The sequence below is a fragment of the Prionailurus viverrinus genome, chromosome A2, assembly GCF_022837055.1.
Source record: "Prionailurus viverrinus isolate Anna chromosome A2, UM_Priviv_1.0, whole genome shotgun sequence".
In the NCBI taxonomy this organism is placed as follows: Eukaryota; Metazoa; Chordata; class Mammalia; order Carnivora; family Felidae; genus Prionailurus; species Prionailurus viverrinus.
In genome coordinates this window covers 17,277,403-17,295,022 of record NC_062562.1, presented here as the reverse complement: position 1 = coordinate 17,295,022, position 17,620 = coordinate 17,277,403, and the positions used below count along the sequence as shown (strand labels likewise).

The window sequence follows — 17,620 nt, the reverse complement described above, 5'->3', positions numbered from 1 at the left end:
TCAGTCAGTTAAGCATCCGACTTCAGCTCGGGTCATGATCTCACAGTTCGTGAGTTTGAGCCCCGCGTCGGGCTCTGTGCTGACAGCTCAGAGCCTGGAGCCTGCTTCAGATTCTGTGTCTCCCTCTCTCTCCCTGCCCCCCCGCTGCTCATGCTCTGTCTCTCTCTGTCTCAAAAATAAATGAAAAACATTTTAAAAAATTAAAAAGAAAATGTTTGCATGTGGGAAATTATTTTGAATTCATGATGTAGAGAATTCATTCTCTCGTGCACCTCTTTTTAACAATGCAGTTATGGACGTGCAAGCATTTGAGAGGCTTCTGGGGCCGTGTATGGACATCATGAAGAGAAACATCTCACACTACGAGGAACAACTGGTGAAGATGTTTGGCTCCAGCATGGATTTGATCGATCCCGGGCAGTAGGTGTGCCACACCACAGAGCCTTCTCAGTGTGACACCAAAACCTTCTGGTCAGCCACAGAACACACACAGAAGACAGACACAACAGAACTGTTCCTGCTGTTGCCACCGCCACTGCCATTGCTATGGCCGTGGGCATTTAGAAAACTTGAAAGTCAGCACTAAAAGATGGGCAGAGGTTCGACCCATACCTCCTCCACTTTGCTTCTGAAAGCCCATTATTAGACCACTTGTAATGATTATTCCAACCCAGTTGTCACACCTTTGGTTCAAAACGGCATGTCTCTCCAACAATTTAAGTGCCTGATACAAAGTCCAAAGTGTAATCATCTTCCTTTCCTCTCTGGCTGCTACTGTTGCTGTTGGAAGTCACCACAGGTCTGCACAAACCTGTGTATAACTGTAGACACCCACCCCCGACCTTTCTCAAGGGAGGAAATGTTGTAGCCCTCGATCTTCTCCTTTGTCCTTTGAGAAAGTCCACACGTTTGTTCACAATTGTAGCCTTTGGTTTTACAGTAGAAAATGGCAGCTTGTAGGACCGAGGTCTGTGGTCCTGTGGCATTGTACTGTCTGCTGACAGCTATACCCGTGACAGCTGTCTCCAAACTCACAGTGCTGTTTAGGAAAGGGCCCTGCCCAGGGCCCAGCAGGTCAGTGCGCCAGGGCACACCGATTGGTCATGACGACCTGTGTTAGAGCAGAAAATTTGGGTTCAGCACATTCTTCACGTAGCAGAGAGCCAGGGAAGGTTTCCTGGGTTGGGGTGTTTTGTTCTGTTTTAGTAGGTTTTGTTTTGTTTTATTTATCTCTGTGCAGTTTGCATGAGTGAATCACTATGCGTTTCTAAGGAGCCAGGATCTGGATGTGCCATCACTTTATCTGACCCAAATACTTCCCTGGGCGACTCCTGCCATCTTGTTCCCAGTTGTCCCTACCAGCTAATGGCGGTGTGCCAGCAAGAGGTCGTACTACTAAAAAGAGAGCCCTTTCCTTCTACTCCGGTGTTATCACATAGCTTTGCTGTTGAACTATCAATTTTAAACTCTTTAAAGAAGCAGCAGCTATTTTTTTTTGAAATAAAAAAAAATTATTTCTGTGTTTAGGGAATTCTTATTAGACCTATTTGCGTGTATCAGTTTGTCAGCTGACTCAGGCATTCATCCTGAAGATCAACGCTTTGTTTTTAAAAATCAGAATTACTCACAATTTCATAGAATTACTGTAAAAACCTTTCTAATTAAGGTGTTGGGATATTTGGGGTTCCAATTATTAACCCCAGAGGAAAGTAATTTAGCTTATTTTAAAACTTTTTTAGCCTTTTAATTCTATCAGGTAGAATGCTGATGAATTATCCTAATTAAATATATTTCAGAATGGATTTTTTTTTCCTTCACAATGACTTAGAATCAAGAAACTACAAGAGATCCTAAGAGTAGTGTGAAGGCTGCATAGAGATAATTTGAATGTTGTAGCCAAGTTTATATTAAATCAAGAGGCCCTTCCCAATATGATTTATTTTTTAAATTTGTGTCACTCAATAGATCCCTAAGAGATCACATGCTGGGGCTTGAGTCATTCCTGTTATAGATAGTGATGGAGCCCACATGTCACTTCCATTGTCCACATAAGCCAGGCTCTCTGCTTTTGCCATGGACAGTGTGGTGGAGAGATTTCCGGAAGGGTGACCTACCGCAACTTTGGTAATTCTCCCCTTTTCTTGCATTCTGTGATGTGAAAGCAGAAGGACTCTTTCCACACTGCCCTAGGTAGCCTGCATCGCAGGTCTCAGAATCGTGAGAGGTTGTAACTAATACCCCAAAACAGGCAGCTAGCACTGGGAAAGCCCATGTGGTTTTTCCCACGATTTTCCAAGGTTGTTCTTCTCCAGGGTGTTGCTTTATTATCAAGTAAGTTAGGAAAGCAGATCTTGCACTTTAGCAGACAGGAATCACCCCTGTTTATTGCAAAAGTGGCAGGTACATTGAGCTTTAGGAGCGTCACAGAGGTCTGGCCCCAACTATGTGAGGACGCTGTTTAAATACTGAGCAGATGCCCTCTTTGTACCCCCCATGCCAGCTTTAGTTAGGGCTGGCTGTGAGCTTAGTGCCAGAGTCACTCCTGCAAGCTGCTAGGCATGGGCCTTTTCAGCCTGCCTCCTTGCACATCCCAGTTCAGTCTTCCTCTTCACAGAAGCCTCTTTGATACCCCCAACTCACTGATGGTTGCTGTTTTACAGAGTAAAATCCATCAGTCTTAAGTCCTCCTGCTCTAACTACAGATTGATACATAGATCATGAGTCCAAACCCTCACTGCATACAGGGCCCTTTGGGGGTTTGGCTTGAGGAAGACCTTAAAAGGACCAGGGTGAGTGAAATAGGATACAAACATTACCAAGGTGCCAGGAGTCTGACAGTGTCCCAGTTCTCTTTGCAGCATGGAGATTCAAAGGTGGCAGACCAAGCTCAGCTGAGGGCTCCAGTGTCCACATTATGGCAGGCAAGCCCTGAACTGTTGGGTGAACCTCAAGGGGAGGAGCATATTAGGAAGAGATCCCTGTGTTAATTGTTTTATACTGTTCTCTTCCATGGGTTAGAGCTTCATGCCCTCTTTCCTGGATTTTAGCTATTGTTTGGGATGGTAAAGAATATTCCTGAGAGCCTTGAGGTCCAACCTACAGTATTATCCTTCCTTCTGGCCTCAGTTTATCACACCCACTCTCTTCTTTTGGCTGTATTCTCTGAAGAAAGGGTTGACGTGGGCTATCCTCTTAGTTGATAGTCTTTATATATAAGTGCTATAGATTCTCAAGTGAGAGTGCAGTTTTTCTTTGAGCAGTTTAATGAGTGAATTCAGCAGCAAAGTGGCAAGAAATGGCTCTGTAGCCAGGAGGGGTCATGTTCATCCTCTTATTGCCCAGATTCTCTGCTCACAATGGTAGTCAGTGAGAAATGCCACTGGTGCCCAGCAGCACCCTGGGCACACAAAATTTCCATGTCATGTCGCAGTGTAGAAACAGTCTTCTCTCATTTCAATAAAGTGAAAGCATTTTTGCACAGAGAAGAAGGGAAAAGACCCATGAACGTCCTCTTTTAATTTTTGTTTTCAGTGGGCTAATGTTGAAATTTTTGTTCTTGACACGTACTTGTAAACCATTCTTGACAAGATACAAGTTGTTTGGTTTTTCACTACAATTACCTCTTGTTCCTCCTGTCTTGACTGCTGACGTTCCTCAATGATTCTAATGTCTATTTTATGGGAAGCAGCCTTCCCCTGTGGGTTTCCTTTTACACACTGCAGGGCTATCTTTATACGTAAAAAAAAAAAAAAGAAAAAGAAATAAAGAAAACTGTCACTAACCTCATGGGGGATTTGCAGAAAACCATTTAGCCCACCTTGAGCAAAAGGTAGATTCCTCATTGTTTTCTTAAGCTCATTGTAATAAAAGAAATCTAATTCAGCATTATTGTGCTACCTCAAAGGTAAAATGTTTTAAGGTCTTTTTTTTGGTCCTGAGTTCTACACATAGTGTTTGAAATGTCTGTCAATTGGAATTGTTTTTAAATCATTGGGGACAATCTTATTTTAACTGTTTTACACTTACATTTTAATCTCAGAAGAATGAGTGATTAGAAAGTGATCAATTCTTGCTCTGTAGTATTGAACATATAATTAAATCATTGTTTGCCATAAACAAGGTTGGGTTTTTTTAAAAGGAAACTCTAGGGCTCGGCTTTGCTCTTGGTTAATAAAGGCTGACAAATCATGTCTGACTTTCTGGTGCAGCCCTGTGTTGTTTGTCCTCTCATTTCAGGGTTCCAGGCCATAATAGTACCCATCTGGCAGATACATTGTTGGGATTGGGATGTGAGCTCTTGAAAATTAGAGAGGAGACCTGGGAATATGTATTAGGGTTCTCCAATAAGGATTGTGTGTGTGTGTGTGTGTGTGTGTGTGTGTGTGTGCGTGTGCGCGCGCGTGTGTGTGTGTGTAAAGAGATTTATTATAAGGAATTGACTCATGCAATTATGGAGGCAGGCAGGTCTCATGATCTGCATGATGAGCTGGCAAACTATAGACCAAGGAGAGCTGATGATTAAATTCTAGTCTGAATCTGAAAGGTTAAGAACCATAAGAGTTGATAGTGTAGTTCCTTTCCAGAGGCTGGCAGGCTCAAGATTCAGGAAGAGCTAATGCCCCAGTTTGAAGGCAGGCAGGAAAATTCTCTTACTTGAGTGTCAGTCCTTGTGTTATATTTGGGCCTTCAACTAATTTGATGAGGCCCACCCACATTGGGGAGGGCAATGTGCGTTACTTAATCTACTGATTTAAATGTTAATTTCATCCCAAAGCACCCTTACAGAAACTCCCAGAACAATGGTTGACCAAATATCTAGGCACCCCATGGCCCAGTCAACTTGACACATAAAATTAACTATGACAGCATGGTATTTGAGTTGTTGAAGATGGTGTGGAAGGGCATCCAGTATATCCCTTGCAGGGAAGATAAACTCACCAATGAAGCTCAGCGGAAAACTGTCTGACAGTGTTACTTCTACCATTTCCTTCTCGGTAACGTGGCTGTAACAAGAACTAGCGATGATTCTGTGATAACTCAGTGTGCCTGCGGTTTCTTTCCAAGTGACCAAAAGAAGCTGTTCTATGATAAAATCGTGTTCCAGTTTGATCTTGCCTTGACCTGGTGGTACACAAGTGTCAAGTAGTGGGTGAACATACAAAATATCCCCTAGGGGCTCAAGAAACTAGTAGTTGAACTCTCTCAAAGCCAAAATGGCCTTTAAAATTAAATGGTTTGGCCTTTGTGGTTTTAGTGGTGGTGTTGCTATGAACAGTTATTAAGCGCCAGGACAATGTTAAGATCATACTGTTCACAGTCTCAGAGTACATGTCACTTGAGGACTTTGCTTTCTTGAATGTTCTAACATGAAGCTCTGAATTTGCCCCATCAAAGGTACCTGAATATATCCTCGGTGATCTTATTGCATTCATTTTATAACAGAATTAAAACAGTTTACTTATATTGTGATTAAGGAATCTGTGGTTGTCTCATAAGGCATCATGTTAAGTATAAATTTTACTTCCTTTACCCATCTCCTCTACAGACAAATGCTCCGTCACAGATGACGGCACAGATACTGTTACCTGGTTATATGGGGGATATGCAGGTAAAATGCAGGGTGTTGACCAGGAACACACTGAATAATAACCACTTGTGAATTTAGATGAGTATTACCCAAGTTCTAAATGAGAGTGTTAGAAATTCGGTCTGAACTCAGTTTATTTATTCATTGGGCACATTTTGGTGACCTGCTGTGGACATTCCTGACACTGTGTTTAAACTCCAGGAATTAGCAAGAACAATGGTAGTAAGATTCACCAAGGCATTCTGGACCTTTCTTCCACTGATGATGGAGCCCATGTTTCCAGACTCACAGGCAGCAGCCCGGATCTCCTATTTCAAGGATGATCATGTTCCCAATACCTTATTGCTTCCCTTGGTCATGCTGTTTTTCTCCTTCAGGGCTGCCATTGCCTCTTCGTAAAGTGAGTGCCAAGCATGCACTATCCCTCACTGCTCTAGCCCACATCACACCATTCTGGTTACACAAGCATCTGAGGCACTGTAAAAGGAGAAAGACTAGATTTGAATTTGAAGGAGACTCCCTCCAGGTAGGGACTCCTCAGAAATTGTCACCATCATCCTAGTCATCCTAAACATCATGGTGAAACTTGGCCAGAGATGCCTTTTGGGTCTAGGTTGCATTTTGTAATGTCATGTGCTAAAAAATCAAACTTTTCTGAAATTTGTTTCTACTGTGTGACATTTCTACCCCTTTTTCTTTGAGTTCTTCCCAACCAGAATCCTTGCTCCTGTGAGCACTTCTTTCTCTTCTATCAAACCAGTTATCTGGCTTGTCTTTAAGTGCATAAGTCAAGCAGTGCCCAACCCATTTGTAGACTAGAGGGCAGGAGGCTGCCCAGGCTGGAGTGTGAAACCAAAGGAGCTACCCACAGACACTAGGAAAGCCAGGACCTGACCCCACCAATCAGTCCATCCTGATAGGCAGAAGGATGGGCATTTGCCGGTCAGCTGTTGAGGAAGGAGGTCTAGATAGTACCAGCCAAATCTCCATGGCCTTCTTGGCCATCGCCCTACCACTTCCTCCCTGTGCAGAATTGCATTGAGCCAAGGGTCAAAAGTCACTGTGTGCTCTGCAGAAAGCCAGATCCAACAATCTCTTTTCTGGCCAGGTCCTCAGGCCCCCAGAATGAGGAAGCAGGGATTTGCAGTTGGTTATTTTTCTGGCAAACTGGTAAAAAGGAAAAGCTTAAGTCTAGACCCACCAGACAAGCAAACCAGCACTTTCCAGCATAACATCCAAGGATAGCTAGCCTGGACGTTTTCATTTTGAAAGTGAAAGGCCTAGGCTCGAGGGGACATCTGCAGCACACTCTCCCATGCCTGCCATGAGCCCAGCCTGGGCAGCTGGAGGAGTGGGGGACCTGATGCCGAGGCTCGGATCTGTAGGACAATCGGGGCAGAGGCCTTTGGGGCAGATGTGCATCAATCCCAAGCAAGATGGAATCGCACATGAGCCACGTTGGACTCCTGGCATCCTGTCCCAGAGCTGGCCCACAGCCCCATGCCCAGGATGCAAAATGAGGCCACATACAGATTCATATGACCCCAGATGAGGGGCTGTTGAAGCTTCCAGCTCTGGAAGCCAGAGTGCTCTCCTAACCAGGACAGAGCTGGGAGACAGAAAGCACATGACCCCAGCCCCCCAACTCAGGGCACTGACCCTTCAGAACTCAAGATGGCTCCACTGGTCTGGCAGCTCCAGGCTAAGGCTGGTCAGATGAGGAGTTGGAGACCCTCCAACACCTTGGCTTCCTCCTCTGTAAAGAAGGAAGCAGGCTATTGGAGGGCATCCACTCAGCTGCCCTTGGCTTTGCCTACATGCCTTGGCCCAGTGGAATTCCAGTCCGGCCCCTCACCTGCCTGGGCTGGGCCTAGGCCCAACCACAGTAGGGGGCTGGGGTTCAGTGGCTGGTATGGTCTCTCCCTTGTGATCACTTTAAGCTGGGCATCTCTGGCTCACAGCAAAAAGCAGGCCCACTCCCTGACAGAGAACTGGCCTCACAACTGAAAACCTATGTGAGTTATTCTCATACCTGAAAAATGGATAAAGCTAGTTTTATATCCCAGGAGGGCTAGCCTTGCGCCTGGGAACTGGTCATGGGCCAGGTTTACAAAGTGAAGGCAAAGGTACATTAAGAGTGCCACAGTACGGCTCGCTGAGACCAGGCGGCCTTCCAGCACAATGGGAATTTCCAGTGTCCTTTGTGGCTCTTCGCAGCCTGGACATGGTGAGGACGAGGTGTGTGTCCAGGACAATGTGCTAGGAGCTGCCTCCATCTTGGTCCTGTGGGAGCCTTTTCTTGGTAATTTTACTGCCTTTTGTTCCATAACAACAACAACAACAAAATCGGGAGTGATTTGCAGCCAGCCCCTCCCCAACTGGCATACTTCCCAGAGCTATGGATGCAGGGGAGGAGGTAGGGTTGTGGGGGACCTGAGTCCTGCCCCTGCCCTGGTGGGAACATCATGTTCTGAACTGGGCTCGGAGCTGCCTGTACAACCCTCTGACACTGGGGACCTTGGGAGCCCTGGGCCCCGGGGGGTGGAGTTGATGGAGAATGGCCAGCTTGATTTAAGGAACAGGTAGGGAAGGGTTTCTGATAGATAACTGACCCCAGAACAGCTCTACCCACACACTCCCTCCCGACCCTTTCCCTGGCCCTGGCCCTGGCCCTGGCCCTGGCCCTGGCCCTGGCCCTGGCCCCAGCAGAGAGGAGCCCTCCCTTCCTCAATCCCAGGCCAGGGCTGTGTGGGAAGAACAAAGTGGTCCCCAACTGGGATCTCTAGCACAGAAAGGCTGCCTCCATCTTCTGGTCCAACTCTCACTCCTCCACTTTTGGACAACTTCTTTCGCCCTGGCAGATCCCTTCCTGGGGCCCAGCTACTTGCACCCCAGAGACAAGGTCTCTGCTCAGCAACCTCCGCCACGCTTCATCTCCAGGCCCCTTGCAGTGCTCGCTGCCTGGCCCTTGGCTCATCCTCTAACCTTTTGTGCCCCTGCCCCCTCAGCAATGGCCTCACCTCATCTTTAAAGAACACAGAAACGATGGGTCAGAAGCCCCGGGCTCCTCCTCCGTTCCCCACGTGCCCCCCTAGCTCCTGCCCCACTGTTCTCTTTTCATGGCAAAAGCCTTGAGACTTCCCTATAATCGCCTCCTCACCTCCTGTTCTGGCCACAGTACAGCACCGCAGTCCCCAGAGATTTACAAGAGCGGAGCCAAAGCACATGCTGGCTCCCCAGAGTCTTAGCTGAAGTCACCACAATGGACTCCTCCCTCGTGCTTCAAGGACCGACCACCTTCTCGGGAACATCCAGTTCTCCTGGTTTTCTTCTCACCTCTGTTGCCAGCTTTAACTCAAACTACAGTTAAATAAATGTTGAGTGTTCCAGGGGCGCCTGGGTGGCTCAGTCGGTTAAGCGTCTGACTTCGGCTCAGGTCATGAACTCACTGTTCGTGGGTTTAAGCCCCGCGTCGGGCTCTGTGCTGACAGCTCGGAGCCTGGAGCCTGCTTTGGATTCTGTGTCTCCTTCTCTCTCTGTGCCTCCCCTGCTCTCACTCTGTCTCTCTCTCACTCTCTCAAAAATAAAGATTAAAAAAAAAAAATTTTTTTTTTAAATGTTGAGTGTCCCAGGGAGGGTTCCACTCCACTCCCCACCCTGGGACCCTTCAGCATTTTGTTAGAAGCAGTGTGGCTTTGGGTGTTATCTCCATGCTGCTCAACCCCAGGTTTATACCTCCACCTGGGACACTGTGCTGAGCTGAGTGTCCAGTGGTCTGGGCTGGGATCCCTCCCCTGGGCTCCTCACTCTCCACCCACTGGGAACCTTCTGCAGTGTTTGCTTTGCTTTGCCTTTTTTTTTTTTAATTTAAAAAATTTTCAAAGTGTGGAATATAACTAATACCGAAAGGTGCATAAAACAAAGACATTCCGCTCAATGATTTCTCACAGGCCAAACACTCCTGGCGCCCTGCAGTGTCCCTGTGGCTCTTCAGTCATTCCTCCCTGCTCTGTCTTGGCTTAATATAAGGTGGTCATTACCTCGATTTTCTTGATCCTTAACCACTTGAACATGCCTCTCTAAAAAAACACTTTCTTGGGGCACCTGGGTGGCTCAGTCAGTGGAGCATGTGACTTTTGATTTCCAGGTGGGGGGTTCAAGCCCCACATTGGGTGTAGAGCTTACTTAAAAAACAACAACAAATAAATAGCCACTTTCTTCATATGGTGATATAAACACCTATAATTAAATGCATAAGAGAGAACCCATTCTAACTGCTGGGTCTTAGCACAGTCTTTATCTTTTATCCCTTGAACAACACGGAGGTTAGGGGGCACCAACCCTCTGCACAGTCAAAAAAAACCCATGTATAACTTTTGACTCCTCAAAAATTTAATAGCCTACTCTGTGCTGACGGCTCAGAGCCCAGAGCCTGCTTCGGATTCTGTGTCTCCTTCTCTCTGCCCCTTCCCCACTTGTGTTCTCTCTCCCTCTCTCTCTCTCTCTCTCTCTCTCTCTCAAAAATAAACATTAAAAATGTTTTTTAATTTAATAGCTACTGTTGACCAGAAGCCTTACCAATAACATGAACGGTTGTTCGACACATTTTGTATGTTATATGTATTATGTACTCCATTCTTACAATAAAGTAAGCTAGAGGAAAGAAAATCATAAGAGAAAATACATATGCAGTACTGTACTGTATTTATGGGAAAAATATGCAAATAAATGGAGTCCAAACCTGTGATGTACATGGGTCAACTTACACTGACATAGAGTGGTTTGCCTTTGTTGTGTACATTAGGCCATTTTGTACCCACTTTTCTGCATCTTTCTTTTCTCATTCATCTCAACTTGTTTCAAGCCCTCCAATTCAAGTGGTGTTATTCCAATTCCTTCTTTTTGATGATGACATAAAACCTGTCCAAAAGGGACACCTGGGTGACTCAGTCGGTTGAGCATCCATCTCTTGATTTTGGCTCAGGTCATGTTCCCAGGGTTATGGGATCGAGCCCTGTGTTGGGCTCCACGCTAAGCATGGAGCCTGCTTGAGATCCTTTCTCTCTCTCCCTCTGCCCCTCTTCCCCTCTCCCCCTCTCATGCCTTTCTCTCAAAAACAAAACAAAACAAAAACAAAACAAAACAGGGGTGCCTGAGTCGCTCAGTTGGCATCTGACTTTGGCTCAGATCATGACCTCATGGTTTGAGCCCCAAGTCGGGCTCTGTGCTGACAGCTCACAGCCTGGAGCCTGCTTTGGATTCTGTGTCTCCCTCTCTCTCTGGCCCTCCCCCGCTCGCACTCTGTCTCTCTCTCTCAAAAATAAAAAATTAAAAACATTTAAAAAATTAAAAACAAAAACAAAACTCTGTCCCCAGACTTTCTGGTACTTCTCCAGTGAAAGGTGGAGTCTAATTTCCCTCTCCTTGAACATATATCCCAGACTTAGTGACTTTGCTTCTAATGAATAAAATGAGGCAGAAAAGACACTGCGACTTCTGAGTCTAGGTTAGATAGGGGATACAGCTTCCACCTGGCTTCTTCTCTCTTGGGACAACCATCCTTGGAATCTAGCCACCAAGTTGTGAGGAGGCCCAGGGCACATGGAGGCCACGCGTGGGCATTTCAGGTCTCAGTTCAAGCCTCAGCTGACAGCTACACCTCAAGTGAGGAACTTTGGATGATTTCAGCCCCAGCATTCAAGCTGCCCAAACGGATGCAGCAGAGAACAGTTTCTGCTGAATCTTGCTCAAACGGCAGATTTGTGAGCAAAATAAATGTAACTGTTTTAAGCCACTAAAGCTGGGTAATTTGTTACATAGCATAGTAGCCAGAACAGTGTGAAGGTACCAAAATGTTCCTAACCATGGCCTTGTGGATGGGCCATCACTTTGCAATTTTTTTCCCACTACACATGATGTAGCAATAAATATCCCTGACCATATAGCCCACATCTCAGTGCTTTTATTTCTATAAGTGAGAATCCAAAGTTTGCGACTATAGGGTTTAAAGGCGTTTGCATTTTTATTTTACTGGGGTTTGCAAAATTGCTTTCCAAAAAGGTTGTAACCAGTCTTTGTCAATAATGTTGAGACAAATCCTTTTCCTTACATCCTGGAAAGCAAGAGTCGGTGCAGTTCTTTTTAACTTTTGCTAGTTTACTAAATATAAAGTGACTTACCTTGTTTCTCTTCTTAAAAAAAAATTAATAGCCAGGGTGCCTGGGTGGCTCAGTCAGTTAAGCGTCTGACTCTTGATTTTGACTCAGGTCATGATCTCACCGTTCATGAGATCAAGCCCCACATGGGGCTGTGTGCTGACAGTGCAGAGCCTGCTTGGGATTCTTTCTCTCCCTCTCTTTCTGCCCCTCCCAGCTCTCCTGTGTGTGTGTGTGTGTGTGTGCGTGTGCGTGCGTGTGCGTGTGCGTGCGCGCGTGCGCGCTCTCCCATTCTCTCTCAAAATAAATAAACATTAAAAAAAATTAATAGCCTTGGGGTGCCTGGGTGGCACAGTCGATTCCTGATCTCCGCTCAGGTCATGATTTCGAGGTTCGTGAGTTTGAGCCTGTATTGGGCTCTGAACTGATGGTGCAGAGCCTGCTTGGGATTCCGTTTCTTCTTCTCTCTGCCTTTCTACCACTTGTGCTCTCTCTCTCTCCAAATAAATAAATGAACATTAAAAAATGTTACATTTAATAGCCTTTTCTTAAAGGAGTGGTTTCAGGTTCATAGCAAAATTGAGCAGAAAGTACAGAGTTCCCATATATCACCTCTTTGCCCCAACACACAGCCTTGCTCACCATCAGCATCCCACATCAGTGTGGTATGATTGTTAGAATCAATGAACCAACATTGACCTGTTATCAACCGAAGTCCAGAGTTTACATAAAGTTCATTCTTTTTGTTGTACATTCTATGGGTTTTGACAAATGGATAATGACATGAGCCCACCATTATAGTATTATACAGAACAGTTTCACTGCCCTAAAAAATCCTCCGTGTTCCACCCATTGATTCATCTCTCCCTCTCCCTCAAATGCCTGGCAACCACTGATCTTTTTATTCTCTCCATAGTTTTGCCATTGTTACATTTTAACTTTGATTTGTATTCCTTGCCTTCTGATGAACTTGACTATTTTTTCATATTGTGAGGTTCTTTTGGTTGCCTCCCAATACCCTTTTTCTCCTTTATCTTTGCTAATAAATTCAAATTGTGTCCCGGGGCACCTGGATGGCTCAGTCAGTTAAGCATCCAACTTCAGCTCAGGTCATGATCTCACAGCTTGTGAGTTTGAGCCCCACGTCAGGCTCTGTGCTGACAGCTCAGAGCCTGGAGCCTGGTTCAGATTCTGTGTCTCAATCTCTCTCCGCCTCTCTCTCTCTCTCTCTTTCTCTCAAAAATAAACATGAAGCAAAAATTAAAGGGGCACCTGGTTGGCTCAGTCGGTTAAGCATCTGACTTCAGCTCAGGTCATGATCTCATAGCTGTTGAGTTCGAGCCCTGGGTCAGGCTCTGTGCTAACAGCTCGGAGCCTGGAGCTTGCTTTGGATTCTGTGTCTCTCTCTCTGCCCCTCCCTCGCTCATGCTCTGCCTCTCTCTCTCTCTCAAAAATAAATATTTTAAAAACTTTAAAAAAAAGGGTAAAAAAAAATCCAAATTTTGTCCAAAGTGGCAAGTGTCCAGTTTCAAGTGATGGATGAATCCTGACCCCATTCCCCGACCTCTAAGACTCTTAATACAATTTTCTGTAGGAAATTTCCCATCTAGGACAATTCCTATGCTTTTCATAAGAAATTATTCCTAAATATTTTATAGCTCTGTTATTGTTAATTGAATATTTTCCTCATTCTTATTGATTTCTAGGGGCTTATTTGTAGGAAATTTTTGACATATTTTTCTTGTATTGATTACCTTAACATTTTCTCTTATTAATTGTAGTAGTTTTCAAAGAAGTCCTTTTGATTTTCTAGATTTCCAATCATGACATTATGCAATCATGAATGTTTGCTCATTCCATAATTCCTTTCTGCTTATTATTTTTTACTTTACGATTTTATCTTTCTATTCAATTGAACTATATGAAACTACCAACTACCTACTACTTTCCTCTTTTCTCTCTCTCTTTTAAGATGTCATTCATTCCATTTTTTCTCTTGGTAATTTGGAAACTTCACTACTTTTTCCGTTACATTAATGGCTACCTTCTCCCTCCAGGCATGAGGACTGACCCTTCAGGATAATTTACCTGTTATGGGGGAGAGTTTAAGGCCAGTTGGCCCTTCCTCCTTGGTAGGTGACTTGTTCTATCTATCTGTGAGCTTGTACAATGTTCTCTTTCTCCTTGGAGTTTAAGAATTCACTATAGTCTTTCCTTTTCCATACTGCCTGGGAATGAGGCCAGTACCTCCCATCTGCAGACACAGCTTTTTCTTCAAGTCAGAAAAGTTTTCTTCTATCATTTATTTGGTTTGTGCCTCTATTTCAGCCATCCCTTTTTCTCCTTCTAGAACTCTTGTTTGCACAATAGGACGCCTGGATTTGGCCTCCAGATCTCTTGTCTGTGGTCTGTTCCTTCATGCCTTTGAGCTTTCCATTGAACTTTGAGCTATTTCTTCCATTAGACCCAACCACTTTCTTCATATTCCTCCAACATACCAAACTTGTTCTTTCCTTGGGGATCTTTGCACTTGTTATGCTATCTTCCTGGAATGGCTTCTCTTTCCCTGCTCAGCCAGGCCTCCAGGTTCATCTTAGCTCAGATGTCCCCTTCTCAGATATACCTTTCCTGCTGCATTGGACATAAACACCATACTCTGGACATCAGCTTGGTTCCTTTTCTTCATTATTCACACTGCCCATAATGAAGCTGGGTTTTTATTTGTTTGGCTGTTGTTGTTTTTACTGTTGGATCCATCCTTTACTTCCCCACACTCCTCACTGTGGGGCAAGGACTCTATAAATCCTTCAAATTCTTGCCGTGTCCCTTCTTCTCATGTACCTAGTGTCTAGCCCAGGTCACCCCTTGGTAAACACTTATGGAAGAAATATAAGAGTGAATTAATGCGGGGCTGCCCCAGGGAGACTCTACTCTGTCCAGCCTCAACCCCACACATAGGAACATTGGAATGGGAGAGTGGGTCATCAGAGGAAGGTGGGACAGTGCTTATCTGTGAGGGCTTGAATGACTGGTGCCTGTTGGGCTTTTTTTATTCTGTGACTATAGGCAGGGAACAGGAGCAAACGCTGGGTTGGGCTTCCTAGCAACGCTGCTGAGTGTGGGGACCTTTGGGCCTGACCCAGGCAGGGCTAGCCTTGATCTGGGGTACTCTCACCCTGCCCCAACCTCCCTCCTGCTGCCCCATTTTAATTTTTTTCCATAGCCCTTATCGTTTAATACCACATGCCATTCTCATTCAGTCAGCCAACAGGTACTTCTGGAGCTTCCTTGGTATTTGAGGTGCTCAGGATATATCCGTGACTAAAACAGAGAGATTCTTACTTCACAGGGCTCTTGTTCTAGTGGAGGAAACCACGCTTCCTATAAAGGATAATAAATGCTTCCATAAAAAAGGTAACTGCTATGGAAAAGAGTGGAGCAGCGTAAGGGGATAAAGGTGATCTCACGTGCTGGTTGAAAGGTGCCTGTTGCAGTCTGAAATGAGGGACTTCGAGGGCATTTGGGTACAGTCCTATGGAAATCTGCAGAAAGCATTCCAGGTATGGGAACACCTGGAGCCCAGCTCCCGAGCCAGGGGAGTGCATGGAGTGTGATACGTGAGAAATCGAGCTGCTGAGCAGTGGAGCCGGAGATGAACAGGGGAGATGCAGCCACAGAGGTAATGGGGGATCATAAGGCCCCTGACAGCTCTGACTTTTCCTTGGCCAGGTGCTACTGCAGGGCTCTGAACAGGTCAAGAGGGATTCTGATTTATGCATTTACAGGCTGGTGTGTGGAGAATGGACTGCAGGTGGCAAGAGCAGCAGCAGGAGACTGGAAGGTGGCTGTGACATTGCCCTAGAGAGAGAGATGGTGGTGGTTTGGGCTGGGTGGAAGCCATGGACCTGGCAAGAAGTGCTCTCATCCTGGGTAGATGATGCATGGAAGGAATAGGACTTCTTGAATGTAAGTGGAAAGAAAGTAGTTAAGAGGTACTATGAGGCGTTTGGTCTGAGCAATAGAAAGGACTAAGCAGTCATCATTTTGAGCTGGGGGAAGTGAGGTAGAGTGTGTTTGGGGGATGAGCCAGAGCTAGGGTGGCACAAGTTGAATTTGAGATGCCAAGTGGAAGTCAGAGTGCAGATGCAGAGTCTACAGCTGGGCATTGAGTGTGGCCCTCGGGGTCTGGACTAGACATACACTTTTGGGAGTGATGGACATGGAGGTGGAATTTGAAGCCATGAACCTGGATAAGATTATGACAGAAATAATGTAGACAGAGAGAGGAGGCAAAGAGGAGGAACCAGTGAGGTGAGAGGAAACCACAAGGGCATGGAGCCCTGAAACTCACAGGTAAAGTGTTTCCAAGCGAAGAGAGATCAGCTGGTCACAGGAAGTCGTTCTTGCCCATTCCTATAAAGGCAGCCACCCTCCACCTTTGAACCATTTTGGTTCAATGCCATATTTCCAGCACAGTGTATAGGTATTCAGTACCTATCTGTTGAATAAATAAGCATATGCATGAATCCACACCTCTGCAACCCCCCAGTGCACGTACAGCATGGGGCTGCAACGTTGGCCTCATTTACAAAAAAGTGGAGATCAGGTAGGAGGCTCTGACCACTCTCAGTAGCACCTCCCTCCCCCCTCGAATTTGCCAGCTACACTGACATGCACTCAGGTGGGAGCTCTTCTGGCCAACCCATATGACCCAGGACAAATGAGCCTCAGACAAGTCATGCAGTGTGGAGGTTGGTAGGGCCTATGTTGGCATTGGGTCATCTGCCAGTCCCCAGAGGACTCTACAGTCATTCCTCTGTCCACCCCTCTGCATCCAGTCATCCATCCACCTGTGCATATAACCTTCCTTTGCTCACCATCTACAGTCACTCTATTGCCCATCTTTCCATCCAACCACATCCAGTCCTGTGTCCCGCCGTATGCTAGGGTGAAGAACTTCGCAGTTTGTTGCAGACTGCCTCAGTATTAGTCTTGGAAAGCCCACATCCCGGGAAACCCTTGGACTCTGGAAAAATGGGACACTTGGTTGAGCCATCCGTTCACCCAAGCATCCCTAGCACCCCACATGCCCCAAACCCATCTGTCCACCCTACCACCCACCTGACCTCCCCCTTGAAGGCAAGCAAGGCTCCGCCCCATCCCTGGCCCCGCTCCTCGCCCCGCCCCTCCCGGAAGTCGCTGCCTCGGATCCCGGCGCCCTAGCAACAGCGCTTTTCGCGCTGCCCAGTCCGCGAGCTGGGCTCCCGGTGTGAGCCAATAGCGAGGGGCTCCGGGAGCGAGGCGCGGTGGGCGGGGCTCGGCGCGGCCGCCGCCATCTTGATGGGAGAGAAACAATAGGACGGAAGCACCGCTGGACGGGCCGAGGCCGCAGGTAACGCCCGCCTTGTCCGGCCTAAGGCTCTGCCGCCCTGGTAGATTTGGTGGAGGATGTCTCCGGGCCGTTCGGGGGCGAAGTCTCTGGTCATTAGGAGTGTCTCCGAGTTATTTGGGGAGGGGCTCTCCCGCGATCTTGGGGGCGGGGGGGATCTCTCAGGGTCTTTGTAGGGCCGGATATCCCCCGGTCATTTGAGAGAGGCGTTATTTCTTCAGGTTACTGGGGGGAGACTGTCTCCCCTGATTTTGAGGGACAGAGTCTTCTCTGGTCATTGAGGGGTCTCCCAGGTATTTTGGCGGTGCAGGATCTACCCCGGTCGTTGAGGAGGTTTTCTCAGACCTTTGTGGGGGAACGATCTCCTGGGTCATTGCTTCCCAGGACAGCGGCGTCCGTGGTGTCCCGGGTTATTGGGGGGGGGGGGGGTTCTCCTTGAGTCTGTGGGTGGAGGAGTCAGCCCACCGCCTCAGGTGCCGTTTACCTGGG

At 46.6% G+C, this 17,620-nt stretch overlaps 2 protein-coding genes across 2 annotated transcripts in view; both read left to right on the top strand.

The window, feature by feature from the left end:
- The window catches only part of PRKAR2A (protein kinase cAMP-dependent type II regulatory subunit alpha), a 112,601-nt gene extending 108,394 nt beyond the window's left edge, over positions 1–4,207 (top strand). The window contains exon 11 of the mRNA XM_047850856.1: positions 291–4,207. Coding sequence (XP_047706812.1) covers positions 291–424 — 134 coding nt within the window. The 3' untranslated portion in view covers positions 425–4,207. The remainder of the gene's footprint in view (positions 1–290) is intronic.
- A 12,816-nt stretch (positions 4,208–17,023) lies between these two features.
- IP6K2 (inositol hexakisphosphate kinase 2) overlaps positions 17,024–17,620 on the top strand; it is a 30,723-nt gene continuing 30,126 nt past the window's right edge. The window contains exon 1 of the mRNA XM_047850855.1: positions 17,024–17,134. The gene's annotated coding sequence lies outside the window, so the exon portion shown is untranslated. The remainder of the gene's footprint in view (positions 17,135–17,620) is intronic.